General features: G+C 36.3%; 2 protein-coding genes across 2 annotated transcripts in view; one reads left to right on the forward strand and one right to left on the reverse strand.

The window, feature by feature from the left end:
• Window positions 1-23664, forward strand: part of LOC138315207 (uncharacterized) — a 40240-nt gene that overhangs the window by 14420 nt on the left and 2156 nt on the right. Inside the window, 6 exon segments of the mRNA XM_069256056.1 lie at window positions 16572-16740; window positions 18499-18574; window positions 18866-18989; window positions 19811-19964; window positions 22336-22452; window positions 22455-22533. Of these exon segments, the coding sequence (XP_069112157.1) occupies window positions 16572-16740; window positions 18499-18574; window positions 18866-18989; window positions 19811-19964; window positions 22336-22452; window positions 22455-22533 (719 nt within the window).
• Window positions 5951-16202, reverse strand: LOC138315154 (uncharacterized). Its single transcript, XM_069255949.1, has 6 exons — window positions 15829-16202; window positions 10991-11375; window positions 8874-9106; window positions 8444-8737; window positions 7912-8029; window positions 5951-7759 (listed from the first exon to the last, which is right to left on the reverse strand). Exons 2-6 carry the CDS (start codon window positions 11358-11360, stop codon window positions 6660-6662), a joined length of 2115 nt encoding a protein of 704 aa, XP_069112050.1. The 5' UTR covers window positions 11361-11375; window positions 15829-16202; the 3' UTR covers window positions 5951-6659.

Raw genomic sequence — 23664 nt, forward strand, 5'->3', positions numbered from 1 at the left:
TGGAGGTAAGTCTGTGGTACATGTTCTACTTCCATAGATACTGAGGTAAGTCTGTGGTACATGTTCTACTTCCATAGATACTGGAGGTAAGTCTGTGGTACATGTTCTACTTCCATAGATACTAGAGGTAAGTCTTGTGGTACATGTTCTACTTCCATAGATACTGGAGGTAAGTCTGTGGTACATGTTCTACTTCCATAGATACTGAGGTAAGTCTGTGGTACATGTTCTACTTCCATAGATACTGGAGGTAAGTCTGTGGTCATGTTCTACTTCCATAGATACTAGAGGTAAGGCTGTGGTACATGTTCTACTTCCATAGATACTAGAGGTAAGTCTGTGGTACATGTTCTACTTCCATAGATACTAGAGGTAAGGTCTGTGGTACATGTTCTACTTCCATAGATACAGAGGTAAGTCTGTGGTACATGTTCTACTTCCATAGATACAGAGGTAAGTTGTGGTACATGTTCTACTTCCATAGATACTAGAGGTAAGCTGTGGTTACATGTTCTACTTCCATAGATATCTGGAGGTAAGTCTGTGGTACATGTTCTACTTCCATAGATACTAGAGGTAAGTCTGTGGTACATGTTCTACTTCCATAGATACTAGAGGTAAGTCTGTGGTACATGTTCTACTTCCATAGATACTAGAGGTAAGTCTGTGGTTACATGTTCTACTTCCATAGATACTAGAGGTAAGTCTGTGGTACATGTTCTACTTCCATAGATACTGAGGTAAGTCTGTGGTACATGTTCTACTTCCATAGATACCAGAGGTAAGTATGTGGTTACATGTTCTACTTCCATAGATACTAGAGGTAAGTCTGTGGTACATGTTCTACTTCCATAGATACTAGAGGTAAGGCTGTGTACATGTTCTACTTCCATAGATTCTGGAGGTAAGTCTGTGGTACATGTTCTACTTCCATAGATACTAGAGGTAAGGCTGTGGTACATGTTCTACTTCCATAGATATACAGAGGTAAGTCTGTGGTACCATGTTCTACTTCCATAGATACCTGGAGGTAAGTCTGTGGTACATGTTCTACTTCCATAGATACTAGAGGTAATGCTGTGGTACATGTTCTACTTCCATAGATACTAGAGGTAAGTCTGTGGTCATGTACATGTTCTACTTCCATAGATACTAGAGGTAAGTCTGTGGTACAATGTTCTACTTCCATAGATACTGGAGGTAAGTCTGTGGTACATGTTCTACTTCCATAGATACTAGAGGTAAGTCTGTGGTACATGTTCTACTTCCATAGATACTAGAGGTAAGTCTGTGGTACATGTTCTACTTCCATAGATACTGGAGGTAAGTCTGTGGTACATGTTCTACTTCCATAGATACTAGAGGTAAGTCTGTGGTACATGTTCTACTTCCATAGATACTGAGAGGTAAGTCTGTGGTACATGTTCTACTTCCATAGATACTGGAGGTAAGTCTGTGGTACATGTTCTACTTCCATAGATACTGGAGGTAAGTCTGTGGTACATGTTCTACTTCCATAGATACTAGAGGTATAGCTGTGGTACATGTTCTACTTCCATAGTGGAGGTAAGTACATGTTCTACTTCCATAGATACCAGAGGTAAGTCTGTGGTACATGTTCTACTTCCATAGATACTAGAGGTAAGTCTGTGGTACATGTTCTACTTCCATAGATACTAGAGGTAAGTCTGTGGTACATGTTCTACTTCCATAGATACTAGAGGTAAGTCTGTGGTACATGTTCTACTTCCATAGATACTAGAGGTAATGCTGTGGTACATGTTCTACTTCCATAGATACTAGAGGTAAGTCTGTGGTACATGTTCTACTTCCATAGATACTAGAGGTAAGTCTGTGGTACATGTTCTACTTCCATAGATACTAGAGGTAAGTCTGTGGTACATGTTCTACTTCCATAGATACTAGAGGTAATGCTGTGGTACATGTTCTACTTCCATAGATACTAGAGGTAAGTCTGTGGTACATGTTCTACTTCCATAGATACTAGAGGTAAGTCTGTGGTACATGTTCTACTTCCATAGATACTAGAGGTAAGTCTGTGGTACATGTTCTACTTCCATAGATACTAGAGGTAAGTCTGTGGTACATGTTCTACTTCCATATATACTGGAGGTAAGTCTGTGGTACATGTTCTACTTCCATAGATACTGGAGGTAAGTCTGTGGTACATGTTCTACTTCCATAGATACTGGAGGTAAGGCTGTGGTACATGTTCTACTTCCATAGATACTGGAGGTAAGTCTGTGGTACATGTTCTACTTCCATAGATACTAGAGGTAAGTCTGTGGGTACATGTTCTACTTCCATAGATACTGGAGGTAAGTCTGTGGTACATGTTCTACTTCCATGTTACTGGAGGTAACATGTTCTACTTCCATAGATACTAGAGGTAAGTGCTGTGGTACATGTTCTACTTCCATATATACTGGAGGTAAGTCTGTGGTTCATGTTCTACTTCCATAGATACTAGAGGTAAGTCTGTGGTACATGTTCTACTTCCATAGATACTGGAGGTAAGTCTGTGGTACATGTTCTACTTCCATAGATACTGGAGGTAAGTCTGTGGTACATGTTCTACTTCCATAGATACTAGAGGTAAGTCTGTGGTACATGTTCTACTTCCATAGATACTAGAGGTAAGTCTGTGGTAATGTTCTACTTCCATGTGGTACATGTTCTACTTCCATAGATACTGGAGGTAAGTCTGTGGTACATGTTCTACTTCCATAGATACTAGAGGTAAGTCTGTGGTACATGTTCTACTTCCATAGATACTGGAGGTAAGTCTGTGGTACATGTTCTACTTCCATAGATACTGGAGGTAAGTCTGTGGTACATGTTCTACTTCCATAGATACTAGAGGTAAGTCTGTGGTACATGTTCTACTTCCATAGATACTGGAGGTAAGTCTGTGGTACATTGTTCTACTTCCATAGATACTGGAGGTAAGTCTGTGGTACATGTTCTACTTCCATAGATACTAGAGGTAAGTCTGTGGTAATGTTCTACTTCCATAGATACTAGAGGTAAGTCTGTGGTACATGTTCTACTTCCATAGATACTAGAGGTAAGGTTAGTCTGGGTACATGTTCTACTTCCATAGATACTGGAGGTAAGTCTGTGGTACATGTTCTACTTCCATAGATACTGGAGGTAAGTCTGTGGTACATGTTCTACTTCCATAGATACTGGAGGTAAGTCTGTGGTACATGTTCTACTTCCATAGATACTAGAGGTAAGTCTGTGGTACATGTTCTACTTCCATAGATACTAGAGGTAAGTCTGTGGTACATGTTCTACTTCCATAGATACTGGAGGTAAGTCTGTGGTACTTCCATAGATACAGTCTGTGGTACATGTTCTACTTCCATATAGATACTGGAGGTAATGTCTGTGGTACATGTTCTACTTCCATAGATACTGGAGGTAAGTCTGTGGTACATGTTCTACTTCCATAGATACTGAGGTAAGTCTGTGGTACATGTTCTACTTCCATAGATACTGGAGGTAAGTCTGTGGTACATGTTCTACTTCCATAGATACTGAGGAGTGGTACATGTTTTTCATAGATACTGGAGGTAAGTTTGTGGTACATGTTCTACTTCCATAGATACTGGAGGTAAGTCTGTGGTACATGTTCTACTTCCATAGATACTGGAGGTAAGTCTGTGGTACATGTTCTACTTCCAATAGATACTGGAGGTAAGTCTGTGGTACATGTTCTACTTCCATAGATACTAGAGGTAAGTCTGTGGTACATGTTCTACTTCCATAGATACTGGAGGTAAGTCTGTGGTACATGTTCTACTTCCATAGATACTGGAGGTAAGTCTGTGGTACATGTTCTACTTCCATAGATACTGGAGGTAAGTCTGTGGTACATGTTCTACTTCCATAGATACTAGAGGTAAGTCTGTGGTACATGTTCTACTTCCATAGATACTGGAGGTAAGTCTGTGGTACATGTTCTACTTCCATAGATACTAGAGGTAAGGCTGTGGTACATGTTCTACTTCCATAGATACTAGAGGTAAGTCTGTGGTACATGTTCTACTTCCATAGATACTGGAGGTAAGTCTGTGGTACATGTTCTACTTCCATAGATACTAGAGGTAAGGCTGTGGTACATGTTCTACTTCCATAGATACTGGAGGTAAGGCTGTGGTACATGTTCTACTTCCATAGATACTAGAGGTAAGTCTGTGGTACATGTTCTACTTCCATAGATACTAGAGGTAAGTCTGTGGTACATGTTCTACTTCCATAGATACTAGAGGTAGTCTGTGGTACATGTTCTACTTCCTAGATACTGAGGTAAGTCTGTGGTACATGTTCTACTTCCATAGATACTAGAGGTAAGTCTGTGGTACATGTTCTACTTCCATAGATACTGGAGGTAAGTCTGTGGTACATGTTCTACTTCCATAGATACTGGAGGTAAGTCTGTGGTACATGTTCTACTTCCATAGATACTGGAGGTAAGTCTGTGGTACATGTTCTACTTCCATAGATACTGGAGGTAAGTCTGTGGTACATGTTCTACTTCCATAGATACTGGAGGTAAGTCTGTGGTACATGTTCTACTTCCATAGATACTGGAGGTAAGTCTGTGGTACATGTTCTACTTCCATAGATACTAGAGGTAAGTCTGTGGTACATGTTCTACTTCCATATATAGAGGTGAGGTAAGTCTGTGGTAAGTCTGTTACATGTTCTTCCATATATACTGGAGGTAAGTCTGTGGTACATGTTCTACTTCCATAGATACTAGAGGTAAGTCTGTGGTACATGTTCTACTTCCATAGATACTGGAGGTAAGTCTGTGGTACATGTTCTACTTCCATAGATACTAGAGGTAAGTCTGTGGTACATGTTCTACTTCCATAGATACTGGAGGTAAGTCTGTGGTACATGTTCTACTTCCATAGATACTGGAGGTAAGTCTGTGGTACATGTTCTACTTCCATAGATACTAGAGGTAAGTCTGTGGTACATGTTCTACTTCCATATATACTAGAGGTAAGTCTGTGGTACATGTTCTACTTCCATAGATACTAGAGGTAAGTCTGTGGTACATGTTCTACTTCCATAGATATACTGGAGGTAAGTCTGTGGTACATGTTCTACTTCCATAGATACTGGAGGTAAGTCTGTGGTACATGTTCTACTTCCATAGATACTAGAGGTAAGTCTGTTGTACATGTTCTACTTCCATAGGATACTATAGGTTCTGGAGGTAAGTCTGTGGTACATGTTCTACTTCCATAGATACTAGAGGTAAGGCTGTGGTACATGTTCTACTTCCATAGGTTCTGGAGGTAAGTCTGTGGTTAATTTTCTACTTCCATAGGTTCTGAATATACCCTGTGGTTACAATTTCAACTTTCACTGTCACTAGTATTTGATTTCCCTCATTTCCCTCATGATACTGAGGACTCTACTAGGCTCATTTTAACCACTTACTGTAGCCCCAATTAAAAATATTCTAAACCTTCTATTCTTATTTTCATATTGAATTCAGCATTAAATATTATGTGCAATTAGAAACAGCGAAATAAATGTGAATCTACATATTGAAATTAAATTTTTGTAATAAACACGTTAGGCAAGTAGAAAGAACATACGTACCCAGCCTACTATACTTTTCGACAAGGTGCGAATAGTCCGTATATGTCGTAGTGGAGCATTGCCTCAGAAAATCACCCGGGCACATTTTTCTATATTTTGTTGTTGTTTCCAATTATGTTAAGCGTATACATGCATTTATATATTATTTTTGTCCAGAAGAAATATAACGACCATTCTTAATACATGTATCTACTTTACCACTCATATGACGTCAAATTCATAATTTGTAGACTTGCCGTATAATTTTCCTTCGAAATGACTATCATATTTATATGTGAAAGAAAATAAATCTCGTTGTGAATTTGATATTTTATACGGTTCAGTTTTATTGCCTATAAGGTAAGTGATATCATACATGTAAGATAAAATGCATACAGACGTTTTGATAATGGTTTGCACAAAAAATTCTTTGGTCCATTAGCAGTAATAGGCACCAATTGTAGCTCTAAAGATGACACCATTATCTGTATAAAAGTTTTTTGAGCTACAATATTGCAGCTAGTTAGGCAAGAAGATGTCAAATTAAAAGTCTCTATGAACAATGAGTCGGTTAACAATAGATTTATCGGTACTTATGTATGCACCTTATGTTAAACGATATATTTTTTGGTTACCTGATAAAGAATTCCTTATCTGTTGTTCTCTTATTTCGAGAAAGCTTTACTAAATTCGTGACCCTACGTCTTTGTCTGAACATACAACAACGTCAGTTTCTTAAGTATTTGATACTGAAACAAATGGAACACTGAAAAGTACAAAACTAACATTAAAAAATTGTCGGTCATTATCACTGAACATTGCTACCATTGTACATTATGCCGACGACATAGTTGATAATATAGGTTAGTAAAGACAAAGCCCTGAAAAATCAATACATATCATTTTAAGCACGTCGTTAAACAATTACTGTCTAAAGCTTTTCAAGCGAAATTGTATTTTCCTTACAATGTCCCTTTTTCTATTAATTTGCATTCGATGAACACATATTCTGAAAATAATGCATACCGCCTCTATATCGTAATGACGTCACTGGTGATGTCACATGACTCCTCCAGCTGTGACGTAAGTAAGGCGTTAAATTCCTCTTGTGAGCTATATACTGATGATATGTTCAGTGTCCGAGTGTCTGGGGCGAAGACCGGTGGTTCTGATACCGACTGCGAGTGGAACCTCATAAACAATTGGTCAACACACAGACAGTCAAAGTAGCACCATTTCGTTAAGATCGTAGCAATCTGACGTGACGTCATTCTCATTACGGCCACTTCTAGATACATCTTCGTACGTTTCTCCTCCATCTCAATGGATGAGTTTCGATTTGGAGGACTGTATATGAACTCCACTTTTTCGAACAATGCCAGCGCATTTGGTGACAGGCGAGCATATAGTTCAAATACATCTTGTTCAGTAATTACCGGTAAATTTCCGGAGAAACCTGAAGTGAATCCTTCACCTACACCTGTGAGGGCCCAGTATGGGTTCCGAACGAGGTAAAATCTTGATAGGCGGAGAATAAGACTTTCAAATGTCCGAGGTTGCGGTTTCACCTTATTACCATAAGGCCGCAATACCTTACACAAGTTCCTCAATACTGGAAGTGAAAAGTCGGTCATATTAGATCGGACCTCTTTCTTTGCCTCACTCACAACAGTTTTCTCCGACTCGGACATAACGTTATAGAAGGAAGTGGTGAGTTGACTATCGGAACACTTCTCTGTTAGGATCACTGCAGTGCAAGCCTGTGCCAAGTTCACGGGCCAATAATTAAATAAAATCAATCCATGGTATAATATCTTCCCGAGCGTGACAAAAAAACATTCATCCTTGTCGAGGTCGACGACAGGAACATACTCACGGTCTCCTTTGAAGTACTTGTCGAATATTTCCCGCCAAAACATCACTAACAGTGAAGCTGTCGGGATAACCATTTGATCCGTTTGGTATCTGCTCTGGGTCATTAGTACCCGTATGTGATGCCTGGTGAAGTTCTCGTTCCCCCTGTACAGACGTAACACGTCATCTACTAGGTGTTCCTTCCTGATAGTCACACTAAGCGGACTATGAAGACACCCTCGGTAGGCCTCAGCTATTCTGGCAAGTTTACATTTGGCTGTGAAAAATAAAACAAACCCTTTTTATTTTCAAAGTTAAATAATTGTATGCGATGCTTAAACCTAGACACGTTTTTTTTCAAATTCGTAAATCCTCAGCAATGGCCGGTCTTTATCTAAATTCCATTAACACTCATTAGAATTTACTTACCAGTAGAAAGCATATCTGTATTATTTTCTATGGTGAATCTTGGGCCGATCCTCTCCGGCTGTGGTTGGGACGATCTTAACGACACAGGGAAAGGTTCGCACTGGTCTACCATCTCGTCCTGTAACACGGGGTGATAATTACAGCCTCAGTGTGTACAACATTATGGGTATATACGGAAGCCACAACATAAATAAGGAGAACAAAAGTATAGATACCCCTATAACCAGCCTGATACCAGTTCATTGTTGACAACTATTATATTAATCTAGATCAATCCTACGTAAATTCAAAATATCCTTTCCGCGTCTGGAATGGACGATGTTGAATTCCATAATAGTAATAATAAAACGTTTCCGGTGTTCTAACAGCGTACAATGTAGCTACGAAAAAAGAAATATATCAGATGTGTATCAAAAAATACATACGTAGATATTGAAGTCTGATATTTGATTTATCTACCCTGTGATAAACTGTCATTGTTTTATATGGAACATGCCATTAATAGCAGGGTATCTTCAGATGATTATGCTACCTTTTTTATGGGCGAATGAGAACTGCCAGGATGCTGTGTGGTACTGCTTGGGATATGTTGTGTCATTGCAGACGTCATCTGTGACGTCAGCTGGGTAGGAGAGGCAATTGGTGTAGGTCGACTGTCCTGACTGAAGCTCTCTTGCTGTTCCACATCAAAAGTGTCTGAAGGCGAGGCGCCGTCTGAATCTGTGTCATCAAGTATCACGTGATCGTGTTGGTCCGTGGTCATCTGTATAAAGTACTCCTCGCCAGTCCTATATATAACGGACTGTGGCCGATCGCTGTCATCATTCTGGGGAGCAATATAAAAAGTTATGATAAGATAATGTTTTGCATAATGATTCCACATAAAAATTCGCGTCTTCATTCTTAATCTTTCAGGAATAACACGATTTGGTATTAAATTTCAGCTATGATAATCATCTTACATAAGGTATAATTATGAGGTAGCCTTGGTACTTCAAATCTTTGATTCCACGAGGGGTGTCTTGGTCTACTCTCAGGAGCCGACGCTGCTTATCTATTCTGTAGATGTCCCACTTCCGGTTTTGCAGGTTAGGAAATAGTACCCGGATGAATTCCTTGAACTGGTCTGCGTTATAAGATAGGTTGATGTGGGTCTTCTGGGCACCACCGTCTTTGAAGTCTTGTGCTGGGTATCCTGAGTTTAAAGCACACATAAAACATTACTTAATGACAGTAAGTAACAATCTAATCATATAACAATTAATCAATAGGCACGCATTACATAGAGCGACGTCACAATCGCAATACCCAAAAGGATATCATTCAGAAAGCCTAAAACTTTTGTTTAACAAATTTTATCAAATAAAACAAATATATTGACAAATATTGAAACAGATAACCACCTCTGAATTGTATAATATGACTGAAGGCAAGGCCTTAAAGGGCGCAGCCAGATGTTTTAATCTGAGTCATGCACGGCATAGGAAGAGCGAAGCTCTACTTATTTATTTTATTTTCTATTTCATGTAGAAAACATCATTTAGAAATAAAAGGACGCACTTTAAACTATAGAAGTATATGATGTAATAATCGTCTAGCATTAAACGCAAAGAAATGAACTGAAAGATTAGGATTTCTCTGTGTCAATTCAAGGCCTGGAGTGCCGCGTATGCGAATCCTATGATTTCGCGCCATTTGTTGACGTTATGTGACGTCATGATTCCTTTTAATTTTAGCTTTTAATTTTCAAAGTGTTATTAGTATTATTTGAAAAATAACAAAAAATGTTTAAATACTCCTGTTATGAATTTGCATTAGTTAAATATATATTTACTGGGGAAAGCAGTACCGGAGCAACGCACAACCTCCCCATATGTATGAAAAAATGGCGGCCGCAAACTGAAGCTGTCAGTGTGTAGGATTGAATTTTGAAGATTGTGTTTTTTCCTTTTATTTTCGTGTATCTGTTACCTTAGAAGTGCTTCGCACTTCGTACCGTTCGGGCACGAAGAGCTACGCCCTTATAAGTTACCTTTTAGACAAGACCATTCATTAAAAAAATATGTATATCTAAGTGCACGATCGCATTGAGACGTTCAATATCTAAGTTGAGTTTCTGCACTGGTTCGGGTTCAGACTACAAGACATCGCTGCCATCAGTGGTTACATAGTTAATATGAATTTAAGGCAAAGCCTCAGAAGAGCGCAGCTACGTGTAAAATGTTAATATTTAAGATAATAACCTCAGAACGACATTAAAACTGTTTAAACTTGTAGTCCGATCATTGATTTTTATTAAATGCTATTCTTCAACACCATTAATGGATGTTTTGTGTCTAGCAATATATATTGATAGTCGTCATATACACATCAGGTCAGAAAGAAATATTCCACTGTAATCTCTCAAAGGCGAAAAACTTAACAACATGCCATGTATCAAAAATACGCGGGAATATGCGCCGTCATCTTTGTCACCAAGCTTCGTGACGTCACGGTTGGAGGTGCCGTGCGCTTGACAACACACAGACAGTATACCATTTTGACCAGTACATTTATTGTGTCGTTCTTGTCTTTGTGTAGTTATCTAAAACTACTTACAGTAATTTCAAAGTGTATCCTGCTGGCACGTTTGGTCTATAGAGAAAATTTCAAATCTCGTCGTGCTGATAATGAGAATTAAAACATGGCTGCCTGCAAGGAGGCGCGAGACTTTTCCCGCGGGACACGATTTCAAAGTCCAAAGGGTACTGGGATGTATTGGAATCTATATGCTCACACACGTGTTATGGTTAGTAGAGTTTCGCTCTACGCGGGCTTCGGCCGCGCAGAGAGCTGCGCTCTTACAATTATAAGCCAGCTGGTTTTAGCATTCACATTCAGGTTACCACGGTAACAATTGCTCCACCTTTACTTACAAATGTATTTTCAAATCCCGAGTTCCAATGCACGTCTACAATCAATTGCCCCTGTAAGGTTTTCATCGATGTGTCAGAATATCGCTTTTCACATATTATTTATATCTAGCCAATAACAGCTACTACAAGAGAGGTTGGAATCATAACAATAAACCTATACTCACCATACCCAAGCTGTTGGTGAGCCTTGACCATCGCCTTTTCGTTCTGTTCAAAAGATGTGAACTTTGGAAGTTTGTCGTATTTGTCTGCCAGACAATACATGAACCGTTGAAACGTGTCCTTTTCCCTTGGACCTCTCTTTCTCTTTCCTTGGTTGTTCATCAAATGTATGACGTTGAGTAACCGGGAATCGTTGACCTTACCGACCATATGGAGTCCTGTACGGTGAAGTCCTGAACTTGTATTCGTGGTTGTATGCGATATTGTTGATGTATTGGGATTCTGGGCTGCGTATAAGTTCACGGGAAACACCACAGGCTTAGTCTCCTCGCCCTCTGAGCAGGAGACATCCAATACGATGTTTCCCGACATGACTTGGTCCTTCACCTATAAAACATATAATAACGAGAATTAACCCCTGATTCAAAATGCGAGAATAACAGGTTCTAATGAATGAAAAATATTGTGATGACATTGTTTTCAGTACAATGTGTCCATGTATGGTTCCAGGGTTGTCCATAAAGTCCTTCACTGCTGGTTGATGTTGGTCAATTCAATGTAACATCCTATTCTTAAGGATGACCTCCCCTGCATGCAATGTATTGCGACTGTGGACGTTTTAGGAGACTACATTGTATTTGTGTTGCGTCTCCTTGTAATAGCTAGTTTTATTGCTTACAAATATATTCCAGCAAATACACTTCGCGTCTCCTTGTAATAGCTAGTTTTATTGCTTACAAATATATTCCAGCAAATACACTTCAACTAGTACAACCTGTGTCTTATACAGTATGGAACATTTCACACTACCAGTATTTTGACGTGTCAATGTCTTAAGAGTGGTGACGTCATCATGCTCGTTATGACGTCAATGCATTTTAGCAGAAACAAATTATTCCTTCATATTATTCATGGAACAAAACGCTTGGTTATATACCTCTTCATACCATAAGTATATTTTGTTTTATTTTTGTATGTGTAACATGAATTGTGAGACACCCTCTACCTGATGTCCCAACGGTATCATTGTTAACGACGAATCAATTTGGTATACATTCTGTGCAATGTGTGTCATACCTTTGTGTAATGTAATTTACATCTGCGTAGTGTATTCTTCACCTCTGTGTAAACCTTACCTGTATGAAGTGTACACCTTACCTCTGTGTATACCTTACCTCTGTATAATGTATACCTTACCTCTGTGTATACCTTACCTGTGTGTAATGTATACCTTACCTCTGTGTAATGTATACCTTACCTCTGTGTAATGTATACCTTATCTCTATGTAATGTATACCTTACCACTGTGTAATGTATACCTTACCTCTGTGTAATGTATATCTTACCTCTGTGTATTGCATACCTTACCTGTGTGTATACCTTACCTCTTTGTAATGTATACCTTACCTCTGTGTAATGTATACCTTACCTCTGTGTAATGTATACCTTACCTCTGTGTAATGTATACCTTACCTCTGTGTAATGTATACCTTACCTCTGTGTATACCTTACCTCTGTGTAATGTATACCTTACCTCTCTATAATGTATATCTTACCTCTGTGTAATGTATACCTTACCTTTCTGTAATGTATATCTTACCTCTGTGTATTGTATACCTTACCTCTGTGTATACCTTACCTCTGTGTAATGTATACCTTACATCTGTGTAATGTATACCTTACCTCTGTGTATATCTTATCTCTAGGTAATGTATACCTTACCTCTGTGTATATCTAATCTCTATGTAATGTATACCTTTCCTCTGTGTTATGTATACCATACCTCTGTGTAATATATACCTTACTACTGTGTAATGTATACCTTACCTGTGTGTAATGTATACCTAACCTTTGTGTAATGTATACCTTACCTCTATGTAATGTATACTCACCACTGTGTAATGTATACCTTACCTCTGTGTAATGTGTACCTTACCTCTGTGTAATGTATACCTTACCTCTGTGTAATGTATACCTTACCTCTGTGTAATGTATACCTTACCTCTGTGTAATGTATACCTTACCTCTGTGTAATGTATACCTTACCTCTGTGTAATGTATACCTTACCTTTGTGTAATGTATACCTTACCTCTATGTAATGTATACCTCACCACTGTGTAATGTATACCTTACCTCTGTGTAATGTATACCTTACCTCTGTGTAATGTATACCTTACCTCTGTGTAATGTATACCTTACCTCTGTGTAATGTATACCTTACCTCTGTGTGTATACCTTACCTCTATGTAATGTATACCTTACCACTGTGTAATGTATACCTTACCACTGTGTAATGTATACCTTACCTCTGTGTAATGTATACCTTACCTCTGTGTAATGTATACCTTACCTCTGTGTAATGTATACCTTACCTCTGTGTAATGTATACCTTACCTCTGTGTAATGTATACCTTACCTCTGTGAAATGTATACCTTACCTCTGTATAATGTATACCTTACCTCTGTGTTGTGTATACCTTACCTCTGTGTAATGTATACCTTACATCTTTGTATACCTTACCTCTGTGTAATGTATACCTTACATCTGTGTATACCTTACCTCTGTGTAATGTATATCTTACCTCTGTGTATACCTTACCTCTGTGTAATGTATACCTTACATCTGTGTATACCTTACCTGTGTGTAATGTATACCTTACATCTGTGTATACATTACCTCTGTGTAATGTATATCTTACCTCTGTGTATACCTTACCTCTATGTAATGTATTCCTTACCTCTGTATAATGTATACCTTACCTCTGTGTAATGTATACCTTACCTCTGTGTAATGTATACCTTACCTCTGTATAATGTATACCTTACCTCTGTGTAATGTATACCTTACCTCTGTGTAATGTATACCTTACCTCTGTGTATATCTAATCTCTATGTAATGTATACCTTTCCTTTGTGTTATGTATACCATACCTCTGTGTAATATATACCTTACTACTGTGTAATGTATACCTTACCTGTGTGTAATGTATACCTAACCTTTGTGTAATGTATACCTTACCTCTATGTAATGTATACTCACCACTGTGTAATGTATACCTTATCTCTGTGTAATGTGTACCTTACCTATGTGTAATGTATACCTTACCTCTGTGTAATGTATAACTTACCTCTGTGTAATGTATACCTTTCCTCTGTGTAATGTATACCTTACCTCTGTGTTATGTATACCTTACCTCTGTATAATGTATACCTTACCTCTGTGTATACCTTACATCTGTGTAATGTATACCTTTCCTCTGTGTATATCTTATCTTTATGTAATGTATACCTTTCCTCTGTGTATATCTAATCTCTATGTAATGTATACCTTTCCTCTGTGTTATGTATACCTTACATCTGTGTGTACCTTACCTCTTTGTAATGTATACCTTACCTCTGTGTAATGTATACCTTACATCTGTGTATACCTTACCTCTGTGTAATGTATACCTTACCTCTGTGTATACCTTACCTCTGTGTAATGTATACCTTACATCTGTGTATACCTTACCTCTGTGTAATGTATACCTTACCTCTGTGTAATGTATACCTTACCTCTGTGTATACCTTACCTCTGTGTAATGTATACCTTACCTCTGTGTATACCTTACCTCTGTGTAATGTATACCTTACCTCTGTGTAATGTATACCTTACCTCTGTGTAATGTATACCTTACCTCTGTGTAATGTATACCTTACCTCTGTGTAATGTATACCTTACCTCTGTGTTGTGTATACCTTACCTCTGTGTAATGTATACCTTACATCTTTGTATACCTTACCTCTGTGTAATGTATACCTTACATCTGTGTATACCTTACCTCTGTGTAATGTATACCTTACCTCTGTGTATACCTTACCTCTGTGTAATGTATACCTTACATTCTGTGTATACCTTACCTGTGTGTAATGTATACCTTACATCTGTGTATACCTTACCTCTGTGTAATGTATATCTTACCTCTGTGTATACCTTACCTCTATGTAATGTATTCCTTACCTCTGTATAATGTATACCTTACCTCTGTGTAATGTATACCTTACCTCTGTGTAATGTATACCTTACCTCTGTATAATGTATACCTTACCTCTGTGTAATGTATACCTTACCTCTGTGTAATGTATACCTTACCTCTGTGTAATGTATACCTTACATCTGTGTATACCTTACCTCTGTGTAATGTATATCTTACCTCTGTGTATACCTTACCTCTGTGTAATGTATAACTTACCTCTGTGTATACCTTAACTCTGTGTAATGTATACCTTACCTCTGTGTAATGTATACCTTACCTCTGTGTAATGTATACCTTACATCTGTGTAATGTATATCTTACCTCTGTGTATACCTTAACTCTGTGTATACATTACCTCTGTGTATACCTTACCTCTATGTAATGTATACCTTACCTCTGTGTATATCTTACCTGTGTGTAATGTATACCTTACCTGTGTGTAATGTATTCTTACCTCTGTGTAATGTATATCTTACCTCTGTGTAATGTATACCTTACCTCTGTGTAATGTATACCTTACCTCTGTGTAATGTATACCTTATCTCTGTCTGTTTTTTGAGCCCTTTCACAAGCCCAATAATGGTATTGTTTGGAAAAATAGAGAAAATAAGATCCCGTATTTAGTCGCCTTTTACGATCATGCCATGGCACACCCGACATTACTTTATGTGCTGTTATGAATATCAGCTTATTATATGCTACTGTCAAAATATTGCTTCTTCATTCAGTTATTATATGCAACTCAACGTTATAATATGCTGTTATGGCGAGTTACGCCCTATACAAAGTCTCCACTGATTACTATTTCTCATTCGCTACGTACCTTAGTGTTCGTTCAGGGCATTCTTCTACAAAATGGCGGCTGACTGAAGTGACTATAGCTTCAGTGTAATGATAAGCTGACACAAAAGCCGCTTTGTGATAATTATATTTCGAGTCACTATGGTAACGCCGCACTATTATCACACATGAGCCTCCGCGGATTGTAAATTACATTTAAGTAGGCCCTAGCAGACGACATGAGCTACACGGACGCCATAGAATAGCGTTATCGATTGTATATAATCCCAGTGAACACAATTTACCAGGCGATCGCTGTGTGGCCGTAGGAAGATTTCTCGCTTCAACGTATTTATCTAACTTGTGTACATGTGTCGGAACAGTAGATACACATAAAAGCTAGTACACGTCTACAGGGACAAGTGTTTCCTAAAATAGAACAATAAAAATAGTCGGTCCTAGCACAGACGCGTAGTGCTCTTATAGCGCACATGGCCCTAAACATCTTCAACAAATACATTCAAAGTTCAGATGACTTCTTACATAATCATCAGATAGGATTCTGAAAATTGTTAGTATCATGCATCTTGGTCGTAAAAGTATGGACATACAAACAAATACTTAAAACAATTTATCTTTATAATACAATTAAACTCGGGTACCAGTCGTCCATGAATTAAACGTTACCATGAACTGGCTGTATGTAAAAGTGATAAGAAAATTACTTGTTGATTTTGTTCCACCAATTTTGATTATATAAATTAGTGATGATGTTGATATGCCCAGGCTAACACCGACATACATGATGATCATACTGCTGGACGTTGCTTTCTCACGATACTACCATGACGGACCATCCTGGACTCAGATGGAAATCTTCACCGATAACTGTAAGGAATCGTGGTGGACCAACCTGCTCTTTATCAACAATTATATCAACACAGCTGACAAAAAAGTAATTAAAAATAAAAACCGGCCTAGCAAACACTCATGGGTAATTAGTACCTGTTTCACAAGACCTCTATATAATCCATATTTGTCTTCCTTGGATAGTGTGGCCCTAGGTCAACATGATTTAAAGATGCCCCACCGCCGACAGAGCATAAATGATACTCATCATTTGATCAATAATTGATGGTTAATCGTGTATATATATATATATCTACTTAACACATAATATAATATAAAATTATTTATTTTGCTTTTGGTGCATGTGCAATCAGTTCTTCATTCCATATAGGATATAGTGCCACGGGATTTTTTCGGGATACAATTAATTATCTTTTATATTTTTACCTTGAAGTTAAATAAGAAGCTCAAACTTTGCAATGGTGGCAATGGTGTAAAGTAAGAAACATTTGTAACTAAAGAAAAATACTAAATCGTCTGCTCCTGTTTTTGATAGTGAAAAAAAACATTTGTCAGCGGTGGAGCATCTATAAGTTGTCCCACAGACAATTACAAGTCGACGTTTCGAATCTATGATTGCGCAATAATAACACACAAATACACGTAATAACATTAAGCCTATTTATCATACAGACAGCTCACTCGACAAGATTAGAAAAGGTGTACGAAAGTTCCCTTTTGAATAATGGGGGTTAAACGATAGTGGCAATTTTTTTTTATTTTGCACGTTTCGTTGGAATCATATGATATATTTGAATGATTTTTCATGCATTATGATGCATTTATATGTTGAAAGCAAAACATTTCAGAAAATAAAACTTAATGTTAAAACATAGGTCAGAAGTGACCTATTTTTTTATTTTCTTAAACTTTAAAACACCTATTAAATGTATTGTTATGTTCAGAATTAAGATAAACTGGCTTTTAAATATTTTATTTTTCTCTAATGAATGGCATTTGAGAGAATGTAATTATATGTAAAAAAAATGCACATTTAAAACATTTTTACAAAATCATTATTGCATTTCAAAATTTTATAGCAAAATATTTGAGCAAGGTATATGACCCCTGGACATATGTTTGAAAAAACATATCGTGGTGTTTAAGTTTAAACAATAAAAAATCCCTCTCCCCCACCCCCCCCTGCTCCCCCTCCCTTATACGATCTCATTCAAATAATTCTTGCCTAAGTTTATAGTATGTAAATTATATTGCACAATGCAATAAAAATTAATAATATATATATAACACATTTTTTGTTCTGGCATATTATTGGCACCAGATGAAAACTTATTCTTACATAATGACATTTCACCAAAAAAATGGGTCACTGTGACCTATATTTTGTCATATTTACCAAAATGTTTTATTTTCAATATATAAATGCGTCATTAGTAATGAAAAATCATTCAAAAATATCATTTGGTTCCAACAAAACCTGGCCTTCGAAAAAAAAAACCCGAAAATTGCCCCCTCATATTTAATTCCCCAACTACTTAACAATGGACTCCGACCTGAATTTAATCATATGTCATATCATGATGTCCCTAAAACCCGGGAATATGTAAACTAAAAATAATGCTTATCGCGTCATGGCCTCCAGAGGGCCCAAATTGACACTCCGCATTTGCTTCAAGTTATGACCACGATTGAAATACAAGAATGAATCCACTATCATAAATGAGTCTTGTAAGTACATCGGAATTTTGTGAATCTTTATAATGTAAAAATTTAATCAAATTAGTTACTTGAGTGTTTATTAGTATGTTCATCATAAAACTTAACACTATTTCATATATTTCAGTGTTTCCCCTGGTCGTGGTATATAGCTTGTGACATGCAGTTGTATATTCTTAGTCCTCTTTTATTAGTTCCATGTTTACTTGTGAGTATACACGTATCTCTCAGTAGCCTTCTATCGATCTATCATAACCTTTGTAATCTGCTTCTCTGCTGACGTCACTTTAAAGAGAATTTTTGCATGCTTTGTAAATATAAAATATGCATTGATAAGTGCATTTGATCTTGCCATTGGAAATGTTTCACCTTGCTTTCTATTTGTTACAGTTTATTTAGATAATAATAACCTTCAGCCCCACTAGCAACTTTTCTCTGTAAATGATAATGGTATCGATTTATTAATATTAACTTAGATGTAATCGCCATATTTGACAGCTCCAAAAAGATCGGAGCTGTTTTGAGTAGCCTTGCCTTGGCGGGAGGTACGGTCGCTACTGTATTCGTTGCAATGGATTACCCGCCTACAAACACAATCATGGTCCCAAAACCAACATTGTAAGTATCTATTGGAAACCATACTTAATGTAAAACCCGATTTTATTATATTTGTGGCAGTGAAATATAAGGGTTTTAAGGAGATATAAAAGCGATATATAATCTGTACATCACTCCAGAGGAAATAGTAATTTTGATTGTTACCTCTTGAGTTTGAGCGCAAAAATGACGTCATTATTTTAAGTAGAAATATGACGTAAGGCTTACGAAAAACGACGTAATTATCAATAATAAAAGACAAATACGTCTGTAAAAATACAAGAAAAAGAATATCCCTTGTTTCTTGTTAAATACCAGTAATATTTCATCCTGTATGATAGAAGTTTCTACCTCATTCGATGAAATATATTTGACATACATCAAGACACAATGAACATCCTCTATCTAGTTAAAGATGCGATGTCAAGGATACCATTGAAACGACCACGATACCATACGAAAATAGTAACAGTAGAGGTACAAAATAGATTAGTGTATATGGAAAATATTCAGTAGAAATTGTAACATATACACCATAAATATCAATGATACAATAAAAACATCGGAACATAGAAAATGAATAACAAATTCTACGATATTAATAACAACAATACAACAAGAATACCATCACTGCGAATTTAGCGACGTTTGATAACATTTTTCAGTCGCTTATTTAATCATTGAGCTCTGTACGTACTTAATGATAATGGTTCCTGCATATGGCGGAAGAACAAATCATTATGTAATGTATGTAGATTTTAGACAGAGCTTTATATTTTGCTTAGAAAAGTATAATACAATAATTCCAAAATAATATACATGTAATATATTCCTAATTTCAGTAACATCGAAAGCGATCTAAACAACATACAACAAACCAAAGACTTCCACAATGGATATTTGTTCAAGCCGTACAGTCACATAGCTCCCTATGTTCTAGGTTTAATCACTGGGTACATTCTCTTCAAGACTGGACGGAATTACAAAATCAGGAAGGTAGGCATTAACACATAGATAAAAAAGCAGGAATGAAGGCCTTCACACAGAAATTAAAAAAAAAACCAGAAATGTAGGCATTAAGACAGATATTAATAAAAATAAAAAACAGAAATGTAGGCATTAAGCCAGAAATAAAAAAAAAAAAAAAAACAAACAACAGAAATGAAAGAAATTTAGACAGAAATAAAAAATAGAAATTAGATAGAAATTACAAAATCATAAACCAGAAATATAGGCATTTACACTGAAATAACAAAAAAATGAAAAATTAAAAAAAACTAACAGAAATGTAGGACTTAAGACAGAAATAACAAAAAATTCCAGAAATCTAGGCATTTAAACGGAAATTACAAAAGACACGAACAGAAATGTAGGCATTTAGACAGAATTTTACAAATGAAAAATAGAAATGTAGGCATTAAGACAGAAATAAAGTAATGATTATGACATGAAAAAAAATGTAGGCATGCCAATAGAACTATATACTGTAGAGTGAATGCAAAAGTTAGTATGACGTTGTAAAGTGGTATAAATAATGTTTAGGTTCTATGCGATAACACCACTTTACGCTTACTCATCATCCAAAAACGTGTTAAAATGATATTGTCAAAAACCTATATACTACTCAAGTTCATTCGTAAATATTTTGCTATCAACAACAAATTTAAAAGTATTACATTTATTTTTACAAGAAGGTATATTAACCATTAACAATATTTGATTTGACAACAGGCTAGGCCTACACTTGACTTTTCCGCGAATCAAGTAGTTATATTAGTAACTATAAATATGTATCTAATTCATATTGTTTGATTATAGATTATGAATATTTGTTTTATTCAATAAGCAGTGAAAGACATGAAAAGAAGAATTGTAAAGAGCGGTATAAACACATTAAGACAGGAGGGTTTTTTATACTTAATCATATGCAAAAGATCATAAGAGTATAGAAATAGAAGGAAACAAAAAAAAAACATAAAAAAAGAGTAGATAACTCCAGTTTATCTTAAAGTTATTATTGGATTAAAAGGAATATTAAATACTCAAATTATATACATGTAATCAGTACCTATATACAAAGACCATATAAATATAAATATATATATTAGTTTATTGATTAATTTTTTTTATTAAATGTATCAATATGTTGTAGAACATTTACATTTAATTCATTTGACAATTCGATTACGTAATCACAGTACCTATGACGTACGATAAAGACCATAGGCCAATCAGGAAAGCCAGAAACAAAGAGAAAATAACATTATCAATAATGATAGTTTGAATTAAATCAGATATAGTTTAGCACGTCTTGACATCAATTCCAGTTCGTACATTATATTGAGTGTTATATTTTGTCATTTATTATATGTCATCAATATGTTGTGAAGTGCAAATGCATTTACACGGGTCCTCCTATTTAATTCATTTGACATGTATAACGTCTACTTAACAGCCAGGGTCATGTAAGGGGGACGGCCCTCCCTTGCATAGCAACCAGACTGTGGTATGTAAAAATAGGGAAACTTTGCATGAAATATCAAGAGCTCCGTAAATACATTTTACAGCGCGTGCGTGTTATGTCATTATTGTTGCTTGACGACTTGTGGAATATCCGGTCCTCTTGTGGGTCACACCTTCAATAATTTGATCTGAATTTATAAAAAATAAAATAAAACATGTTATGCGAGAGACAAGTTTTTAGCATTGCCTTTAATGCGAGGACTATTTTGATTGACGTTACAATGCGAGGACTTTTTTATTGACGTTTATGCGAGGACGTTTTTTATTGACGTTATGCGAGCACTATTTTGATTGACGTTATGACGAGGACTTTTTTTGATTGACGTTATGCGTGAGGACTATTTTGATTGACGTTATGCGAGGACTATTTTGTTTGACGTTTATGCGAGGACTATTTTGATTGTCGTTTATGCGGGGACTATTGTTGTTTGATTTTAAAGTATCTAGACGGGGACGTTTCGGCTTGGTTACAATGGTTTGATGATTATTTTGGCGGAAACATGCCAAATATAGTTCAACTACGAGTTGTTTTCAATTGTTTGCATGATTATGGCGGGGCCAAAGTATAAAAATAGTAAACTTTATATAGTATCGTTTAGTTAGTGAACTCTAAATTTAAACCCTCTCATGACTGTGTATATTGAAGCATTCTTTGGACATTTTTTCGGAACAAGCAGGATGTCGCTTGATAGTTTTTTGTTGCCCTGGACATCGCCAAAATACAACATAGCTTTGTGATGAATGTTTTGTGTAATCTGTCCTATGGTAAAGATAACGGTATTATTGTATGTTAGTCATTCAATCATTCAATGTATCGTTAATTAACTAAACAAATCAATTCCAGACGTTAAACGTTTTTATCTGGGTGCTTGTGGGCTCGCTCGGCTGTTTGGTAGTGTATGGCCTCTATGACGATTTTAAGGGAAACCAATGGAGCTCTGAAGTTCTAGTCGCCTACTACTCTGCTCACACTCTGCTCACAAAATCGTATGGGGAGCGTGTATCTGCTGGGTGGTTTTTGCATGTGCAACTGGAAATGCAGGTAAATATATATATATATAGATAATTTGAGATATGTTATTTTCCCATTGAATGGGCCATACGTGTGTAAAGCATTTACGCTACATCTGATACACTTGGTACGGTTACGTCTTAACAGTGCAACAATGTCGTTATGTACATTCTTAATCTATAACCACTTCAGGAGACCTATTTGACAAAGGTTCGATATATACATAATAAATGAAAGTTACATTTTCCCCTGTGGATTGTTTGATATGTATGACTGTTTGCAGAATTGGTCTCTTATTTTGCCCCGGAATAGTAACATAGCTACCATTATGTAGCCGTAAATGGAAAAGGGTTGCACTTTCTAAATTGGACGGAAATGAGGGTTCATGGGCTAACGATTTTGGCTATTTTAATTGTCATTTTTCAAATTGGTGAAATTAAATGTAAAAGTGTTCAAATTACCCTTAAGTTTTAAAGTAAAGTGACAAAAGAGTACCATTTCCCACAGTAAAGCTAAACATCCCTATATAAAAATTCTGCAATCAATGGAAGTATGTTTTATTTTACAAAATTTGCATAAATATGACAACTTGCTACAGATATTCATAATTTTTATCTGAAGTTCTCCAACTTTCTCTGATCTATGTTGAAACGACTCAAACTTAAAGTAGAGCAGATCCTTAACGTGATATCATATACATATATCCGGTTATTTTAACGGGTAAAAAATCGCGAATTGGCACTGAAACTCAAAAATAGAATAATAATGAATCAAAATTCGTGATTGGGCTTCAAGTACATTGTATATATTCAATCATGTCATAATATTTCACGGACCAAATTCTTATGGCTATAGCGATGACCAGCGAAATCGTGAAAACAACCGGCTATTCGATAGTAAACCCGAAATTTCGACACATATGGAAAAGGCGGGGTAAATGAGTTTATGATAAAATATTATTTGTTATTTAAGCATTGATGTCATTATTTTTATAAAAAAATAGTAACATAGTAAATACTAGCTGATGTCACTATTTAAAAAAATATATATTAACATCAATGCTTATAATTAATTTTTCAGACTACTTGATAATATAAAATATGTCTAAATGTAGGATTCCATTGATTTTCTAAAGGATTACTTTTTCTAAATCAATACGCA

The sequence above is a fragment of the Argopecten irradians genome, chromosome 1, assembly GCF_041381155.1.
Source record: "Argopecten irradians isolate NY chromosome 1, Ai_NY, whole genome shotgun sequence".
Lineage (NCBI taxonomy): Eukaryota > Metazoa > Mollusca > Bivalvia > Pectinida > Pectinidae > Argopecten > Argopecten irradians.

Excerpts from the sequence above, each read along its gene's own strand:
- LOC138315154 (XM_069255949.1), bottom strand. The coding sequence starts at position 11,360 with ATGTCGGGAAACATCGTATTGGATGTCTCCTGCTCAGAGGGCGAGGAG. Across the intron at positions 9,107-10,990 it reads TCACCAACAGCTTGGGTATG|GATACCCAGCACAAGACTTC; the intron begins GTGAGTATAGGT and ends CTTTAAACTCAG. Across the intron at positions 8,738-8,873 it reads ACCTCATAATTATACCTTAT|AATGATGACAGCGATCGGCC; the intron begins GTAAGATGATTA and ends ATTGCTCCCCAG.